The sequence below is a fragment of the Clarias gariepinus genome, chromosome 27 (genome assembly GCF_024256425.1).
Source record: "Clarias gariepinus isolate MV-2021 ecotype Netherlands chromosome 27, CGAR_prim_01v2, whole genome shotgun sequence".
Lineage (NCBI taxonomy): Eukaryota > Metazoa > Chordata > Actinopteri > Siluriformes > Clariidae > Clarias > Clarias gariepinus.
Genome location: NC_071126.1, coordinates 2,172,717 through 2,191,653, shown reverse-complemented (window position 1 = coordinate 2,191,653; position 18,937 = coordinate 2,172,717). Strand labels below are relative to the sequence as shown.

The following is an 18,937-nucleotide window of genomic DNA, read 5'->3' as shown; positions in this document are numbered from 1 at the left end:
CAAACTAATCCAAAGCCTTAACTGTTCGAGGCACCACTTGTCGCCACCTGAAAGAGTAGTTCTGGGAGCATGAGGAATCATTTTCACACATTAATTGACCGACACATTAATTATGCAGTAATCAAAGCTAAAGGTGGTTGAATGAAATCTAAGAGTTTGTGACCATTTCCCGAACCAGACAGGCTAATAGTTTGCAGCTTTACAGACATAACATATTCTTGTGTTGAAAGTCACCCAGCGTCAATTTCGAAGGTTGCCCTTAAAATTAAGCAACTTCTATATATCTATGTTGTGTTTAAAGAGCAGGTTGTTGAAACACCTCATTTCCCATGTCAGTCACACCCATAGTGATTCTGAAGGTATGTCCTCTTTGCCCCACCCATCTCCACTTAAAATCAGGAAGTTCCTTGGCAAGAAACACTCCGACTCTCCTCTCTCTGATGTTAGTGAAATGGCTGAGGATAGTAATATTTCAGTGGACCATCTTCAGTTCAGCTGTTCAATCTGCTTGGATTTGCTGAAAGATCCGGTAACTACACCATGTGGACACAGCTTTTGTATGGCGTGTATTAATGACTTTTGGAATCAGCCTCTTCAGAAAGGGCTGTACAGCTGCCCTCAGTGCCGAGAGACGTTCATGCCGAGACCCGTCCTGCGCAGGAATAATGTCATGGCTGAAGTGGTGGAGAAGCTCAAGTCGAAAGATTTAACCAGTGCTTCTTTTCCTCGTTATAGATCAGAATCAGGAGATGTGGAATGTGACATCTGTTCTGAGAGCAAAGAAAAGGCAGTCAGGTCCTGTCTGGTGTGTCTGGCTTCTTTCTGTAAGACCCATCTCAAACCTCACTATGAATCTCCTGTTTTTAAGAAACATAAGCTAGTCCAGGCATGCAATCAACTGGAAGAAAAAATCTGTTCTCGTCATGATCGACTGAAAGACTTCTACTGTCGAACAGACCAAATGATTATTTGCGCACTGTGTATGTTAGATAAACATAAAGATCATAATACGGCATCTGTCGCTTCGGAAAGAACTGAAAAACAGGTAAGAGGTACTGGATATTGTGTGACTGTGAAAAATGTAGTCTGCTATGAGACATTTACGTATTAGTGGTACATTTTGCTGGTACAGGAAAATCTCAAATTCCCATTTTTGTCTTTGTAATGCATGATGCACATGTGGCTCATTTGCTTGCTGGGTGTTGGCTTTGTTACGTTCCCTATTCCATACACCCTCCTTACAAATCTTGCTCACCATCTTATTCGGAACACAGAAGCAGATAAAGGACATGCAGAGAAAATCTCAGCAAAAAATCCAAGAGAATGAGAAGAAACTGCAAGATCTTAAACAGACTGCGAACACACTTAAGGTAGGTGCTAATCCGAGGACCGCTGTAGCATTTAATTTCACTCAGCTGTTTCCTGAAAGATGAGCCAGAAGGGTTCAGAGTTTGAAACTCAAGCATAACCTGAGTATTCTTCTTCCATCAGAGCTTCTCACAGGCAGCGGTAGAGGAAAGTGGAAGGATCTTTACTGAGCTGCTTCTGTTAATTAAAGAAAAGTGTCATGAGGTGACCGAACTGATCAAAGCTCAAGAGAAAGCGCAACTGGATCAAGCTACTGAACTGCAGGAGCAACTGGAAAAGGAGATTGCTAGTCTTAAGAAGCGAGACGCTGAACTGGAGCTGCTATTAGACACTGAGGATCATGTGCATTTTCTCCAGGTACAACCTAAAAAACGTTTCTGCATTTTTCCCCCTCATATTACGTAAATCTAATAATGCTTATAATAATAATAATAATAATAATAACAATAATATAACTGTGTCCAACCCTAGTGTACAGTAGAACACCATGTAAAGTCTAACACGCCCATATCTACTAATCCTGTGTTATTTACACAATAATTTATTGCTTCAATTGTGGTTTCATTCTAGAGGTTCCAGACTGTCTGCTCCACTACTAAAGCTAATGCAGTACCCAGGATGGCTATAAATCAACACATTTCATTTGATGGACTAAGGAAATGTCTTTCTGACCTGAAAGAGCAATTTAAGGCGTTCTGCAAAGATGAATTCAACAAAATCAATCCAAATGGTAATTGAAATTTAAAAGTCACTTACTGTATATGACATTGTTCCCCTTTACATGCCTGTAATGATGGTGTAGACAAAAATACCTTAATACCATGTGACTTCCACTTCCATTTTTACATTTACACACTACTATACACTGAATTATATGACCTCAGAGGTCAGCCAGTTTATTCGACACACTGTACACTGTTCTACTGTACAACAACACTACTATACTCATATCAACACAGCATACACTATACTGGTCAAAGGTAGTGGAATTTGATCAAAACACCCACATGTGCCTTTTGAACAAGCCATTCCAGATGTTGCGCATTAGTGAGGTCGTGGGGTGCAGTTGGTGTTCTGATTCATCCGAAAGGTTATCAGTAGAGGTGATGTCAGTGCTCTCGAGCTCTTATACTCATGCCTTAACTCACTATATCATCTTGGAGCTTGCTTTGTTCACAAGGACCTTGCTTGTTTAGGACTCCTACGTCCAGTAAAGGAAAAGGAAAATCACATTCCAAATATGAATATGTGATGAAATTTCCCATGAATGAAGATTGACATTAACAGAAGGCTTTGAGCAAAGTGTGGTGATAAGACTCTAAGTAAAACATTTGTATGTATGTCAACAACGATCTGGTACGAGCTAGATTTACCGTGAGCATTCATTGCCTGATCCTTGAAAATCGATGGATTTCGGACCATCGATGGAAAATCTTTTTTTGTCATGAAAAAAACTTTTTACCAATTTGCAGTAGAGATGCATCTGTCTGTGGGAATTACAGTAATTCACCTGGGAGTTATTGCCACATACCCATACCTGACCTCGCCTCCGAGCCATTTCACATAATTGGACTATTATAGGAGTTTCTGGGGGGCCAGCGTTTCAGATATAAACCAGGCAGTCCAATCATGGCTCAATCATCCCTGTACTTTGTACAGTGCATCTGGAAAACTTTTTACATGGAAAACATTTTACTTTGCACTAGTGAAACGCTGGGTTAATGCATAAGTGTAGCAGGGAATTTATACAGATAATTAGCATAACCGTGTTCTGTTATTTTGTACAATCAAAAGTCACAGTTTGACTTGAACACCCCCTATATATATGTACTGTGCATCCGGAAAGTATTTACAGCGCACCATTTTTTCAACACTTTGTTATGTTACTGCCTTCTTCTAAAATGAAGTGTAAAGTGGTAAATTCAGTTGATTGGACATGATTTAAAAGCCCATCTGGAGTTTGCCAAAAGGCACCTAAAGGACTCTCAGACCATGAGAACCATAATTCTCAGGTCTGATGAGACTCTCTAATCACTCCACCATATAGGCCTGATTGGTGGATTGCTGCAGAGATGGTTGTAAACGCTGTAAGGTTCTCCTTTCTCCACACAGGACCTCTGGAGCTCTGACAGCATGACCATCAGGTTCTTGGTCACCTCCCTGACTAAGGCCCTTCTCCCCCGATCGCTCAGTTTAGATGGCCGGCCAGCTCCTAGGGGTTTCGAACTTCTTCCAGTTACGGATGATGGAGGCCACTGTGCTCATTGGGACCTTCAAAGCGGCAGAAATTTTTCTGTAACTTTCTCCCGATTTGTGCCTCGAGACAATCCTGTCTCTACAGACAATTCATTTGACTTCATGCTTGGTTTGTGCTCTGACATAAACTGTCAAATGTGGGACCAGGACCTTATATATAAATCATGTCCAATCAACTTTATTTAGCACAATTGGACTCCAATTAAGCTGCAGAAACATCTCAAGGATGATCAGGGGAAACAGTATGATCAGGGGAAACAGGAATGCGTCTGAGCTCAATTTTGCAAAGGCTGTGGATATTTATTTGCAAAAACCTTAAGTAAACTTTTTCCGTGTTGTCATTATGGGGTGTTGTGTGTAGAATTTTGAGAAAAAAATAAATTAAATACATTTTAGAATAAGGCTGTGACATAATAAAATGTGGAAAATTAATGCACTGTGTGTACTTTCCGGATGCACTGTATATACTGTATTTATACTATATTTAATACTAAGACAGATTTTCACGTCTATAACGTCATTAATTATGGACTTGTATTTTTCTCTGTTCCTTAATAGTGGCCAAAATGCAGATGATTTTACCTTGTGAACCAAAGACCAGAGACGATTTCCTCCACTGTAAGTGTAAATTGTTATATATTATTTAGTATGATAATTTTCATTAATATATAGAACAGAAATGTTACATACGTGACTACACTATACTATATGATTTCTTTTCCACCATTATTTAGATTTTTGTCACTTGACTCTGGACCCCAACACGGCGAATGAAGCACTATGTCTTTCTGAAAACCAGAGAAGAGTGTCACGCAGTGGGAAGCTGAACGTGTACCCTAGTCACCCAGAGAGATTTGATGGTTATGGACAGGTGCTGTGTAAGCAGAGTCTTAGTGGGCGCTCTTACTGGGAGGTTGAATGGAGCAGGGATGGATGGGTTTACATCTCAGTCTCATATAAAGGAATTAGCAGGAAGGGACGTGGTAAGGAATGTTGGTTTGGACACAACGCTCAGTCCTGGAGTCTGGAGTGCAGTTCCACTTTGTCGTTCTGGCACAACGACATTCAGACAAAGATCTGTGGTCCGTTATCCTCCAGGATCGGAGTGTATTTAGACCACAGTGCAGGAACTTTGTCTTTCTATAGTGTCTCTGACACAATGACTCTCCTATACAGAGTTCAGACCACATTCACTGAGCCACTTTATCCTGGGTTTTGGGTCAATGTACTTGCATCTGCTAAGCTGTGTTACTCTGTAGAATAAAATAATGGAGAATGTTGCGATCCTGAATACTGTATGTGTTACGAGAAACTTGTTGCTGATTACATAGGGTTTGTATTTTATTTCTGGGTGTGTGAACTCAGAATACTTCACACGGCGGGTCAGTGTTTAATTATCTGGGCTCATGAAATGTGTGAGTTCATATCCTTTAAGCTAGACTCATGATCGTTAATTACCCTTTATGGTTTTGTTGGATAAAAGTGTTAAAGTGCCAAATAAATAAATGTTAAATCATTAATCAGTGAAACATTTGTTGATGTAACTAATATGTAAAAATAACAATGATTTAATAATAGTAATAATAGTAATTTTTTCATTTATTTTTGGATGTAGCATATAGAAATATGTTTTTTATATTATGATATTTGATGATAATGGGTTATTTGAGATTATTGAGAAGATGTGCTGCTAATTTCATGTTTTAATTCAATAATATTAAGTTAACTGTAAGTCATACAAGGTACTTGATGGCATTTTTGGCTGTAAAAAACAAACAGATAAAAAATAGCAGCACCTTCTCATGCTATAATAATGATCCATCCTGAGATCAGGGAACTGTCTACTCACATAATTCCCTGCATTTGTGTGGATTTCCTTCCTCCCACTATTCCAAAATATGCAGGTATGAGGAACAGCTACACTCAATTGCCCCTACGTGTGAGTACATGTGTGCACAGTGCCCCGTGAGACACTGACATTCCATCTGTCCTCGGGGTGAATTCTCCAACCTTGAGGCTCATGATAAAACATTTCATTTCAGCTAAAACGTCCCTTCTAGTACAACTAAAAGAGATCCTTTAAGAGACATGTTAACATGATTTATTTAAATGTATTAACCATTTAGGAAACTTCTCAACAAGGAGCTGGTCCTCCCTGGCTGTGGGATATTAGGAAATATGTCTAGGACTAGGACTAGGACTAGGATTAAGCAAGCAAGAAAGATGACAAAGCCTTAGACATCTTCCTGTGTTAAGCAATGTGTGTTTCTCACTCACTCACTCATTCTATACCACTTTATCCTGTATTCAGGGTTGCAGGGGGCCTGGTGACTATCCCAGGAAGCTATAAGGGCACGAGGTGGGGTACACCCTGGACAGGGTGCCAATCCATTGCAGGGCAGACAAACATACACACACTCACACACTTATTTACACACTACAGACAATTTAAATACAGAATATACAGTAGTTTTGTTTCATTTAGTACCTACGTTAACTCAATGCATATGACGGCACATGACAGGTACATCTATAAGATAGTATAGAAGTATAGGATATATTTTTTTTCCAATATGAGAAGAGATAAAGTTCAGAGGTTCATATCACCCACTTTCAGTTGTCATTGTTCGAGATATTGAAAATGTAGCTACTGTAAAAAAGGGGCCAAATTCTAATGACTTAACAACTGGTTCAGAGCAAACTCCAAAACTTTAACTCTGTTTGTGGGTGCAGTGACCTACTCAATATTAGGTGGGTGGTCATAATGTCATGGCTCATCAATGTGTGTGTGTGTACACTATATTGCCTAAAGTATTCACATGTATATTCACATATTTACATTCCTACTTCACATGCATATGAGCAAACTGGCTCACAGTCTTCACTCTAATTCATCCCAAAGGTGCTCTAACGGGATGAGGTCAGGACTCTGTGCAGGCAAGTCAAGTACTTCCACCCCAAAATTACTCATCTATGTATTTATGGACATTGCTTTGTGCACTGGTATGCAGTCATGTTGGAACTGGTGTGAGGTTGTTTTTCAGGAGTCGGGCTCGGCCCCTTAACTCCAGAGAAGGAAATGTTAATGCTTTAGTATACCAAGACATTATGGACAATTTCATGCTCCCATCTTTGTGGGAACAGTTCGGGGATGGCCACTTCCTGTTTTAACATGACTGCGCACAGTGCACGAAGCAAGGTCCATAAGGACATGGATGAGCAAGTTTATATATCTGCTACCCGTCATCTGTAAAGCCTTTATAACGCCTCTAATCCGAGGTGCTGTAAATTGGTGATTTTTGAGGCTGGTAGCTCTAAATGCACTTGTCTTCTGCAGAAGAGGTAAGTTTTGGTCTCGCTCTGCTTGAAAGGTCTTAATGAGAGCCAGTTTCATCATGATGCTTGAAGCACCTGACAATACTGTTCTTGCAAGAACTGTTCCAGAACAGCTGAGCTCCGTGTGTTAAAATAACAAGACAAAAAAAAAAAAAAGAAATTTGCAGGTGATCCCATACTTTTCAGTTATCCCCAACTTGCTTTATTTGTAATATTAATCTTATTTTAATGTATTTACAGTTTATTTTACTGAAATGTTATTTTGCTTTATCATTCCCTTTTTTCTGGTAACTAACTGTTATATCAAGCATTTCACTGCAGGCACTACTGTGTATGGTTGTATGTGATATTTCAATCTTGTGTTGTTGTTGTTTTTTCTTTAAATCAAACTCCAGGGGGCGCAAGTTTCATATTGTGTATGTGTCCTTAAATTCAATATTAATCAAAAACTGCATTTATCGGCTTAAAACGTATTAAGTAGCCTATCTATCATTTCTTGCTTTAATATCTATTCTGTAATGATAATTTGAAATAAATGAATATTTATACAGTCATGAAAATATTTTAAATATAAATATGAGTTAGAGATATTTTGAGACATTACTTTTTGCTACTTTGTACAGAACTTCACTTTCTCCTTAACAAAAGGCACAAAAACATTAGCATTAGCATAACAACGGTTTAAAGTCTTCCAGGAAGGATATACGCAGTGGACGCAGTACTTTTGCTTTCACTTCACCTCGCAGTCTCCTCCCAGTCATTTCTGAGAAAACAAAACTGACAAGAAGTCTGCTTCTACTTTGTCTCTTTCAGTCTCCAAATCGAGTAAAATGGCAGAAGCTAGTATTTCAATCGATCAGGAGCATTTTAGTTGTTCGATCTGTTTGCATCTTCTGAAGGAGCCAGTGACTACTCCATGTGGACACAGTTTCTGCATGGTGTGTATTAATGGGTTTTGGGATACAGGAGATAAGAAGAAAATGTACAGCTGTCCACAATGCAGGGAGACTTTTAAACCGAGACCTGTCCTTTCCAAAAGCAACGTGTTGACTGGGATTATCGACATATTGCAAAGGACCGAGCAGCAAACATCTTTTGTTCAAGCTTTAGACATCATTTCCCACGAGGATCAGGACGTGGAGTGTGATTCTTGCATTGGTGTCAAAGACAAAGCTGTGAAGTCCTGCCTGACATGCCTGGCTTCTTACTGCGATTCTCATGTTAAGGCCCATTTTGAAGCTCAGGCTTTCAAGAATCACACACTTATCGCAGCCATGAGTAACCTCCAGCAGAAGACGTGTGCTCAACATAACAAGCTTCTTGAAGTTTTTTGCCGACACGATCAGAAGGTTATTTGCTACCAGTGTTCGATGGACAAACACAGAGATCATGACACAGTCCCAGTGCAGGAGGAGTGGGTGGAGAAAAAGGTATTTAATTCAAATTTAATTCACGTATAATGCAAGTATGAAAAGGCCATTCTGTGTGTGACTGGTATGTGATTAAAAAATAATGAAATTAGAGTAGTAGAGACCCTTGGCGACATCATGTTAATGTGAATTAATGAGTTTTTCATTAACAGAAGTTCTTTGGGGATCTACAAGAAAAATATCAGAATAGACTTGAGAACCGAGAGAAGACATTGCTGGAGCTGAACCATATGATAGTGGCTTATAAGGTAAGCATGACCAGTTTTAGCACATGGATCCCTCAAACTCTCAAATTCTCATCCTGGTTAGGAAACAAATCAGGAGAAATAACTTACTGATTACTGATAAAAAATGTTTTTATTATTACAGCTTGTCCTAATAATAGTCTCTTATATGTAATAAAAATAGATTCTGAGTAAGCCACACTCACTGACAGCATGTTAACTAGCTGGCTAGGTCAGTTGCAAATAATGTTTGTGTATTCCTGTTAAATGTAAAATTAGCTTCGCTTTAACTTTTCATTCTCATCTTTCATACACCGTCACGGATTGGCATCCCATTGAGGGCGTGCCCTGTCTCCTTGAATAGGCTCCAGGCCACCCAAATAAACAAAAAAACTTGAAATTTGTTTTTAGTTTGATTGCCTTTAACTTTAATTTTAATTAGAGGTGTGATGATGCGAATTCACCAAGCATTACGTAATCTCCAATTAATGTCATTTATAATTGCTTTTTGACCAGATTTATTTTAAGTTAACGATTGAAGGTTTTTATAATTCCAGAGTCTTATACACAATTTCCAGTCATTTCACCAATCTCCTTAGTATATTCTTTGCCTGATATTTGACACTTCTGAAATGTAAAAAAAAAAAAAAACGTCATTTATCGTTGCCACACTTTTCTTCTATCCGCAACTCCTCCTAAACCATTCTTGAGAGTTGGCAGAACCTTTATCAGGAATTTCTTAGAAAAAGAGGGAAAAGTCATATCTACTATCCACTCCTAAACCATTGAATGGAATTTGACAGAACACCAGGAAGTACCATTACCATGTGTGCTAGTCTAGTTAAGAGGTCCGGATGCACTCTATTTTCTTTTCTTTTCTTAAAAAAAAAAAAAAAAAAAAATTTCTTTACTTTTTTTTTTTTTGTGAAGCTGCTTTGAGACAATGACCATTGTTAAAAGCGCTATATAAATAAAATTGAATTGAAAAATTGAATTGAACTCTAGGTTTAGATATTGAATTTTTGAGAGTATGCTACTGTACAAAAATAACATCATACATCATAAATAAAAAAAAGCCCTATAAAAAAATTTGCATTTGCAAAATACTAAATTAGGCATGCTGTAGCTGTAGTATGAGAGCTAAAAAAACACTTTCCATAGATGGCAGGCAGCAAATATACTGTAAAAAGCAAGCTGTCATAACAATTACTTATTACAGCTGCAGACAGGTTCGGAGATCATTTTAAGTGATTGCTTGCCATTGATTGTACAAAATGTTAATAAATTACGTTTTTGTTAAATTCCTCAATATTTATGTATAGCTTTTTCGTTTCCAACTACGACAAAGTTTATCAGTTAATTGAAATAATCAGGATTATCAAAGCAAGAATGCAATAAATTTTGCACAATATGTGACAGAATATCCATAAGAGATTAATTTAATTAACCTTGGCGCATACAATGGTTTTCAGTAATTTTAATAAAAACCCACATTTGTTTCTGTAGATAAAGACACAAAGGCCTATCCCAGGAAACTGGACAATTCATCTCAGGGCACACATACACACACACTATGGGCAATTTGGGAACACCAATTAGCCTAATTTGCATGTCTTTGGTCTGTGGGAGGAAACTGGAGTACTCGGAGGAAACCAATTAAATAGGGGGAGAACATGCAAACTCCATGCACACCAACCTGAACTGGGAGTTAACCACAGTGCTAACCACTACCCCACCATGTTGTCCAATTAAAGACATTTCTCATGACATTTAGATATATGTGGTATAAGGTTCAAAATAAGCCCCCAATCACAATGAGAAAACATATGGAAAGTCTCATGCTATAAATCCCCCCTTTTCACAATCTCTTCTTCTATGTCCAGCACTCAGTACAGACAACAGTGGAGGACAGTGAAAGAATCTTCTCTGAGCTGATACTCTCTATAGAGAAAAGACGAGCCGACGTGACCGAAATAATCAGAGCTCAGGAGAAAGCTGAACTGGCTCAAGCTGCAGGAGTACTAGAGCAGCTAGAGCAGGAGATCACTGACCTGAAGAAAAGACAAGCAGAACTGGAAAAGTTGTCCCAGACCACTGGATACGTCCATTTCCTCCAGGTAACATCATAGGCATTATTATTATTATTATTATTATTATTATTATTATTATTTCAAGCTACCAGAAAAGTTTCAATGCTTCACAGCATAAGTCTCACATGTCTCCAGAACTGTCCTGGAGGAATGAACAACATTCTTTCAAATAATATTCCCTAAGTGGGTTTTAATTGAGGTGCTTGAGAGATCTGTCTACATTGTAAATGGTGCTCGTTGATGATAGCATCATTGGCATATTAGTTAATCCATTCAGTCAGCCCTTGAGCCCCGTCATTAGAATTTTTGTAATATGTCAGGTGGACACTGTGTTTAATTGTAGTGACCCTCTTTTCCCCAAGGCATGTCTGACCCAGGCTCTAATATGCCCATCTAATGCGTTCTAAATGCAGTTTATTTTAAGGACTGTAATTGAGTTAAATAAAAAAAAAAAAAAGAAATAGAGTCATGAATATCTCCTCATTACACACACAGCCAGACACAGCAATAAACTCTGTACTATGAGCTTAGCTTCTGACAAAATGGGTTAATGAATAATGTGCAGTTCTTTCATAGCAAGGTAAACATTTCCTACTGTAACCATGTCTCTTTCTAAACCACATACGCTGTATGACTTGTACACACCTGTCCATCACACCCAGATGTGGGCCTCCCCAAAACTGCTGCCACAAGGTTCAAAGGGCACAATGATGTGAAAGATCTATGTATGATATAGTATAGTATAGCTGAAGTACCCGTCGTTGACAGAAAAGATTTTGTAGAAATAGTTAAAAGGTTAAAGCTATTTATAAAAAATAAAATGATCATCATTAATGTAATCAGTGATATTATTTCAGGTTTATGCCTACTGTATGTACATAACTGCCTGTCTTAAAAAAAGTAGATCAGACAAAGATTAAGTTTTGCATTAAAACAACTCTAGCCTGTTAAAATTCAATTATACCACTTCAACACTTTTATTTCTGCAATGAAAATATTAGTTAATCTTGCTAAAAATATTCAGTTTAGATTTTCTGTTTAATACGTATTGTGCAGGTATTTGTTTATATTAAGTAAGTAGCTCATTAGTATCTTATTTATATAGTAGATTATTAAATTCGCCACATAACTGTTTATAACATTCAATTCAACATTTTGATTTTACTTATGGTGCAGGTAAAACTTCATGCAGATTTCCTAATACTGCAAAGGTTTTACTAAATTCTTCTGTCTTTTGTTTGCACCCACAGTCAGCGCATGCTCAATCAAACAATGTATTACCAAAAGTATATTTAAAACCATACAGAAGTACTGCCAAAGTTTCATTAAATTATGTTTAGCCAGTTTTTCTGTGACTTTGTGACAAATTTGCTGGATAGACAGACATACAGACAGACACACACATACAGACAGACAGACAGACAGACATTTCTTCGGAAGAGCGAGTTCTGACCAATGCACAGACATTTATTTATTTATTCATATAGATTAAATGAGCCATCACTCCTGTGAGTCTTCACCTTAAACCAGTGGTTCTCAAACATTTTCTGTCATTCCCCACTTAAGGCGGTGGGCGAATTTTCAAGCCCCACTTGTCAACAAAATGATAACGAAAACGGCCAAGTGTACTATTTATTGAAATATCAATTTCTAAACCAATAAGATCAAATAACGGCATGTTCAAAACAGATACAATACACGTGCAATTGTTATAACAGGCTTACTTCATCACTTATCTAGAGCTTTCTTTTAAAGAAGTCGAGTGGCTTATTAACGTGACTGGGGTGTGTTGTCTCTAAGTGTCTTCCTACTTTGTTGGGTCTCATGCTGTCTGCTGCCAGTGGTTTAAGACACAAAACACACACGGGTCTCTCCTCTGCCCCCCACCATCCCCACCATGAATCCAAGCGCAACATATAGGCTTCATCATAGGCTTTTTGGTTGATTAGGCTGATGATGCTGAATCACCTGCTTTTTTGTGGTCCATATAACAAATGTATCCATTGACGTTATTATGCCCACTACATACAGTACGATACTGACCCGGTGTTATGCTCTAAAATGCCCCCCCCCCGCCACGGATTACCTCCCCTACATAATCTCTTTCAAATAATATATTAGAACATAAATTCATAGGTTTATGGTTTACAAATTACAACAAACGAATTTAATTATAAAAGAAGCAATATAAATAATGTTGTATAGGAAAAAAAATATAAATTATATATATTTTTTCATATACAACATATATATTTTTATATTGCTTATTTTATAATAAAAATCGTTTTCTATAATTTTTCACCACAAACGATATTTATTTACTGTAATTTGTGATAAATAATTTGTTAAACAAACCCCTGCAAAATAAATGTGCCATAAAATAATCATTTTGGGGGATTTGTATTAATCGTCTCGACGGCTGTCACGTGCCTAGGGTTAATTATAATAGTAATATATTTGATAATAATAAACCTTTTAATGTATGTCCTAATATAATATTTGATAAAGATTATGTAGGGGGGCAATCCGTGGCAGGGGGGCACTTTAGCGAATACACATTGGAATAAATGAAATGACATATATAATACCAAATGTTTCCTTATATATTGTTCCTTTGCAGTTAAAATGCCGACGTTAAACCGTTATTGTTGCACTATGGTTCCACTTTTTCTCTGTTATTATTTTAATTTACTTGTATTAATGATCCATTTCTTTGCATGTGATTGTTTAGTTTCGAGTGTCCGATCTTTATTGTCAATAAAGAAAAGCATGAATTATAATAGGTACTTTCCTATTATTTTCCACTAATTCCCTCCCGTTCATTGCGCCACACCTGTCATGTCTGTATTCACCACTAGTGGGGCGCCACACACTTTGAGAACCACTGCCTTAAACCAACTTTGATGGACTGGAACCGCGGGCCTCCTTACTTTACCACAGGCCTTTTTGCCTAACATTAGTTCCTACATGTTCTTGTGACTAAATAAAGACAATTCCCTATAGCCACGCTTCTAGTAGAATACTTCTAAATTAGTAGAAAATCTAGTAGAAAACCTTCTCAGAAGAGTGGGGGCTATTACAGCAGGAAAGAGGAATAAATCTGAAATTAGATGTTCATGGTTTAATTTGCTCTAAAATATTAACTGATTAAATGTCAATCTTTCTCTTTGTATTAGAGATTTCAGTTCCTGAGTCCTCAACTGGAAACTTCTGAACCCTTCAAGGTTGCTTTTAATTCCGAGTGGTCATTTGAGAACTTTAAGAAATCCATAATCCAACTAAAGGAGGAAGTAGTAGACTTCTGTAAGGAAAAGGTTGTGAAAGTGTCTGAAAATGGTAAGCTTTCAAATATTCAAGATATCTGTAATATAATACATATTGTTAATGACAAAAATATTTATGGATATCCAAATATCACAACCATATATGGGTCTTCTCTAAAATTTGAAGCATTTAATTGTTTAAATGTGAATGCAGACTGTAAAACTGCAAAGTCTGCCCATGCGAAGTCAATAAAGCTCTTTTCCATATGAGTTGGGACAATCTTCATTTAAATGCCCATGTCCATATTATAAACGAACTGTAAAACTATTTTTTGTAAAATCCTCCTGATGCTGATGTGACGTGACACTTTTATTAATGTTTCAGCAGTGACATTTGACCCGATCGTTATAATGCCTGAGCCAGAGACCAGAGAGGAATTCTTGAAATGTGAGTTACATTTTTGTAGCAGAAAAAATAATAACAGAAACCATAATAGTCACTTCGGTAACCTTATTCCTGAACTCAGTAACCCTTGCCCTAACACCAGTAATGCTAACCCTATCCCCAGTAACCCTAATCCTTAAAACAGTAACTCTTACCCTAACCCCAGTAACAATAATCCTAACCCCAGTAACCCCTACCCTAACGGCAGTACCCCTCAACCTAACTATCTGCTATCCTAACCTCAATCTGCTAAACTTTCATCTGTCCTCATCCTCCTGGACCTGTCAGCTGCATTTGACACCGTGAACCACAAGATTCTATTATCTATTCTTACAAGCCTTGGAATTTGTGGCACAGCGTGGCAATGGTTTGCTTCTTACCTAAAAGATAGGTCATATGAGGTAACATGGAGGGGATCTACATCTGCCCCACGTAGACTCTCGACTGGTGTCCCGCAGGGCTCAGTACTTGGTCCTCTTCTGTTCTCCCTCTATACCCGGTCTCTTGGTAAGGTCATATTATCGCATGGATTCTCATACCACTGTTATGCAGACGACACCCAACTTGTTCTCTCCTTTCCTCCCTCTGACACTCAGGTTTCCACCCGGATCTCAGCATGTCTGGCAGACATCTCATTTTGGATGGCTGCTCATCAGCTGAAGCTTAATCTCAGTAAAACCGAACTGTTGTTTATCCCTTGTGACTCATCTCCAGGTCAAGACCTTGTGATATCCATGGACAACAACCAAATCACTTCCTCAACCACTGCCCGCAATCTTGGGGTAACCGTGGACAATCATCTGTCATTTTCCCCATACATCGCTAACCTTACTCGCTCTTGTCGATTTCTTCTTTACAATATCAGAAGAATTCACCCATTTCTTTCTTCACAGGCTACTCAGGTGCTTGTTCAGTCCCTCGTTATTTCAAGACTGGACTACTGCAACTCGCTCCTGGCAGGCCTGCCTTTGTCCACGATTCGTCCTCTGCAACTGATCCAGAATGCAGCAGCACGACTCGTTTTTAACCTTCCCAAGTTTTCCCACACCACCCCACTCCTCCGCTCCCTGCACTGGCTTCCTGTAGCTGCCCGCATCAAATTCAAAACACTGATGCTTGCCTACAAAGCTAAAAATGGCCCAGCACCCACTTACCTCTCTGCGCTAATTACACCACGAACTGCACCACGTTCCCTCCGATCCTCCAGCACTGCTCGCCTCATCCCACCATCTCTCAGGGATCGAGGGCGGCATTCATCCAGGCTCTTTTCTGTTCTGGCACCTAGGTGGTGGAATGAACTTCCTCTAGATGTCCGTACATCAGAGACTTTGACTATCTTTAAACGACGACTCAAGACGCATCTGTTTCTCCAGTACTTGGGCTAAACCCCCCCCCGAAAAAAAAAAAAAAAAAAAAACTCAGATGTGTTGGACTAATGGTACTTAGTTATTAACCTAGTTAACCCAGTGTAAGTATGTATCCAATGTTGTAAACATTAAAGCACTTTTTGTAAGTCGCTCTGGATAAGAGCGTCTGCCAAATGCCTAAATGTAAATGTAAATGTAACCCTAATCCTGAAATCAGTAACCCTTATCCTAATAGCAGAAATGCTAATCCTATCCCCAGTAACCATAATCATATCCCAAGTAACTCTAATTATATCCCCAATAATCCTAATATTGACCCCAATACTAAAATTCCAATCCTAAATTCAGCAACCCTTATCCTAACCCTAGTAATTCTAATCTTGAACTCAGTAACACTTATTATAACCCCAATAATGCTAATTCTAACTCAAATAACCCTTATCCTGTTCCAATCTATATTAATTTGTCACTCTTATTGTATTTTATCATTCTTTCTCATTTTCTCAGATTCCTGTGAGCTATCTCTTGATCCCAACACTGCAAACTATAACATTGGACTGTCAGACGATAACACGCAAGCAAAATGTGATAATAAACACTATGAATACCCCGATCACCCAGAGCGATTTACATCCTGGCAACAAGTGCTTTGCAAACAGAGTGTCCCTCAACGTAGTTATTGGGAGGTTGAGGTGGATGGCGAAAATGGAGTTTCCATTGCTTTGTCTTATAAAACCATCAACAGAAAAGGTGATGGAAAGGACTGTCGTTTTGGACTGAATGAACAGTCATGGAGGTTGGTTCGATATCCTAATAAATACTTTTTCTGGCAAAATGATATCAAGACTAATGTCTTGGTCAAGGGAGCCAAAAGAATTGGGGTCTATCTTGATCAAAAGGCAGGAACTCTGTCCTTTTACAGTGTTTCTAATAAAATGACCCTAATTCATAAAGTCACAACTACATTTAATCAGCCCCTGTATGCTGGCTTTGGGATAGGTACTGGGTCCTCTGCAAAGATTTGCCTCCAGGTCTCAGCAGCTAAAATTGCTGCTGCTGAGTGTTTAAAGACAAAATAAGGTGTGATAGTGGATTATTAAAGGAAACTTTAAATATGCAGTACAAATGTAAGTACAAATGTTAGTACATTTCCAAGTTTTTACCCAATAATGGGCAATGCTGTTAAATCTTCTCTGCTAAAAATGAAATGGATATTGTCCCAATGCCTTGGGATCATTGGAATCCTAACACTTTTATTATTGATATGCTGCAAAAAAAAAAAAATTCTAATGGTTTTTAAATTTTCTCATTGTATAATAAAATTATAATGTTAAATTATAATTAAATTAAATGAAAAAAATAAGGTTCTGTGAATATACAATCATAGCAAAACATTTAATAATGATATTGTTTTACAGAAAATTTAAAGTTTGATTTACCTCCAGACAGATGCAAATGCAAAACAGTATGTGCATGTTAGTAACTTTGCTTGGTAAGTGTCACTTGGTATTACATGTTGGAATTATGTTGTATAAAGTATTATACTTTTTTGTGCAAATAAATGTTAAGTAGGAAACTGTTACTTTTCAGTACAATTTCATGATCATTTTTTTTTCATATAATATCATGGTATTTCCAATATCATATAACCATTTTACTGTACACTGATCAGCCAGAACATTAACATCATATACAGGGCTAGAAATTAACTTTTTTATTTGGTAGCACTGGTGCACCCAACTTCAAAAAGTTAGGAGCACCAGCAAAGATTTACTGTAGGTGCACCCACCAAAAATCTATGAGCACCACAACTATAAATTGTATATTAACAGATTTCTTTAATTTGAAAACAACACCAATCAACACTAACAACAAACAGCTACAACAAATCACTGAAGCTTTACATATCTTGTGACCAGGATTTGAAATTCGGTCTTCTGCCTCCTCTTGGAGTTTGACTGATACACCTCCCTTCTTCCCAAGATTCACAGCTGCTCCATCAGCTCCCATAGCCACTGTCTTCTGCATCCAGTTGTGGCATGACTCCCCAAGACCAGCAAATGCTGATTCCTAAAATATTTCCCACTAGTTTAATACTTATGTTTAAATGTTTAAATGGGTCTAACATCATTAACACTTTAACAAACAAATCCATTTATAATATAAAAACCAACAAACACATTCAGCAAGACACTCAATACAATTTTTAAAAGTTAAATTAATATAGTAGACTAATATAGGACCATATATATATACATATATATGATCGATGGAGACACTGACCTGTCTGACCATTTATATATATATATATATATATATATACATATATAAATGGTCAGACAGGTCAGTGTCTCCATCAGTCATGAATGAGATGTACTGGGCTGATGATACTTTAACTGCAGTGTTCTCACGGAGGGTATCTGCTATTACGCCGATGATATTGGCACATGACTTTTCATTTGCAATAACGTTCTTTTCATTACCTGCAACATGGATTTAAATTTAGTAAAGGCGAGCTCTTCGCACAAGTGGAACCCAAAACCTGGGTTTTTATATTGTTAATGTTTTAATGTTATTTCTGGTCTGTGTATAATTGTGTATTGTACTAGATTTACAGGTTTATGTTTTGACCGGAACATACTTCTAATACCTAAATTCACTCTTTATTAGCATTTGATAGCCATGATCCTAATCGTCTTCAAAAAGGAAAGTGTTTGGCCAAAGGTTTTCATATGATGATTGTACAAAAATAAATTAAAAATGTAGTTGGGAGAAAATATTATATCCTCATTTGGGACTGAAAAAGTTGAGACAAGGATTAACTCCACTGTGTACCATATTATTGAACATTATGAATATTATAAATATTATTGAGACAAATGTGGGACCGTCTAACAGTTTAAGCCTGGCTGAAAATGAGTCTTGTAGGAGGAAAATGATCCAAGGCACAACAACAAATTAACATCTAATTTGCTAAAGAAAAAAAAACTTAGCCAAGTAAAAGTCCAGACCTCACACCCATCGAGATATGGTTAATCATCAATAAACTGAACCAATACTGTAAAAAAAGTTGGCTCAAAATTTCTCCACAACAATGTATATTTATACATATTTATACTTATTTATAGATATTTTCTCACATTCTGTAAAGCTGCTTT

General features: G+C 37.6%; 2 protein-coding genes across 2 annotated transcripts; both read left to right on the top strand.

The window, feature by feature from the left end:
• Positions 1-263: 263 nt before the first annotated feature.
• Positions 264-5,111, top strand: LOC128515022 (tripartite motif-containing protein 16-like). Its single transcript, XM_053489003.1, has 6 exons — positions 264-1,045; positions 1,275-1,370; positions 1,492-1,725; positions 1,939-2,098; positions 4,183-4,242; positions 4,359-5,111. The coding sequence occupies exons 1-6, from the start codon at positions 287-289 to the stop codon at positions 4,886-4,888; spliced, it is 1,839 nt and encodes a 612-aa protein (XP_053344978.1). The 5' UTR covers positions 264-286; the 3' UTR covers positions 4,889-5,111.
• A 2,560-nt stretch (positions 5,112-7,671) lies between these two features.
• LOC128515289 (E3 ubiquitin/ISG15 ligase TRIM25-like) lies at positions 7,672-17,361 on the top strand. Its single transcript, XM_053489409.1, has 6 exons — positions 7,672-8,390; positions 8,543-8,638; positions 10,498-10,731; positions 13,881-14,040; positions 14,353-14,415; positions 16,287-17,361. Exons 1-6 carry the CDS (start codon positions 7,791-7,793, stop codon positions 16,856-16,858), a joined length of 1,725 nt encoding a protein of 574 aa, XP_053345384.1. The 5' UTR covers positions 7,672-7,790; the 3' UTR covers positions 16,859-17,361.
• Positions 17,362-18,937: the final 1,576 nt, after the last annotated feature.

Excerpts from the sequence above, each read along its gene's own strand:
- LOC128515022 (XM_053489003.1), top strand. The coding sequence starts at position 287 with ATGTTGTGTTTAAAGAGCAGGTTGTTGAAACACCTCATTTCCCATGTC. Across the intron at positions 1,046-1,274 it reads CGGAAAGAACTGAAAAACAG|AAGCAGATAAAGGACATGCA; the intron begins GTAAGAGGTACT and ends TTCGGAACACAG. Across the intron at positions 4,243-4,358 it reads CAGAGACGATTTCCTCCACT|ATTTTTGTCACTTGACTCTG; the intron begins GTAAGTGTAAAT and ends ACCATTATTTAG.
- LOC128515289 (XM_053489409.1), top strand. The coding sequence starts at position 7,791 with ATGGCAGAAGCTAGTATTTCAATCGATCAGGAGCATTTTAGTTGTTCG. Across the intron at positions 8,391-8,542 it reads AGGAGTGGGTGGAGAAAAAG|AAGTTCTTTGGGGATCTACA; the intron begins GTATTTAATTCA and ends TTTCATTAACAG. Across the intron at positions 8,639-10,497 it reads ATATGATAGTGGCTTATAAG|CACTCAGTACAGACAACAGT; the intron begins GTAAGCATGACC and ends TTCTATGTCCAG.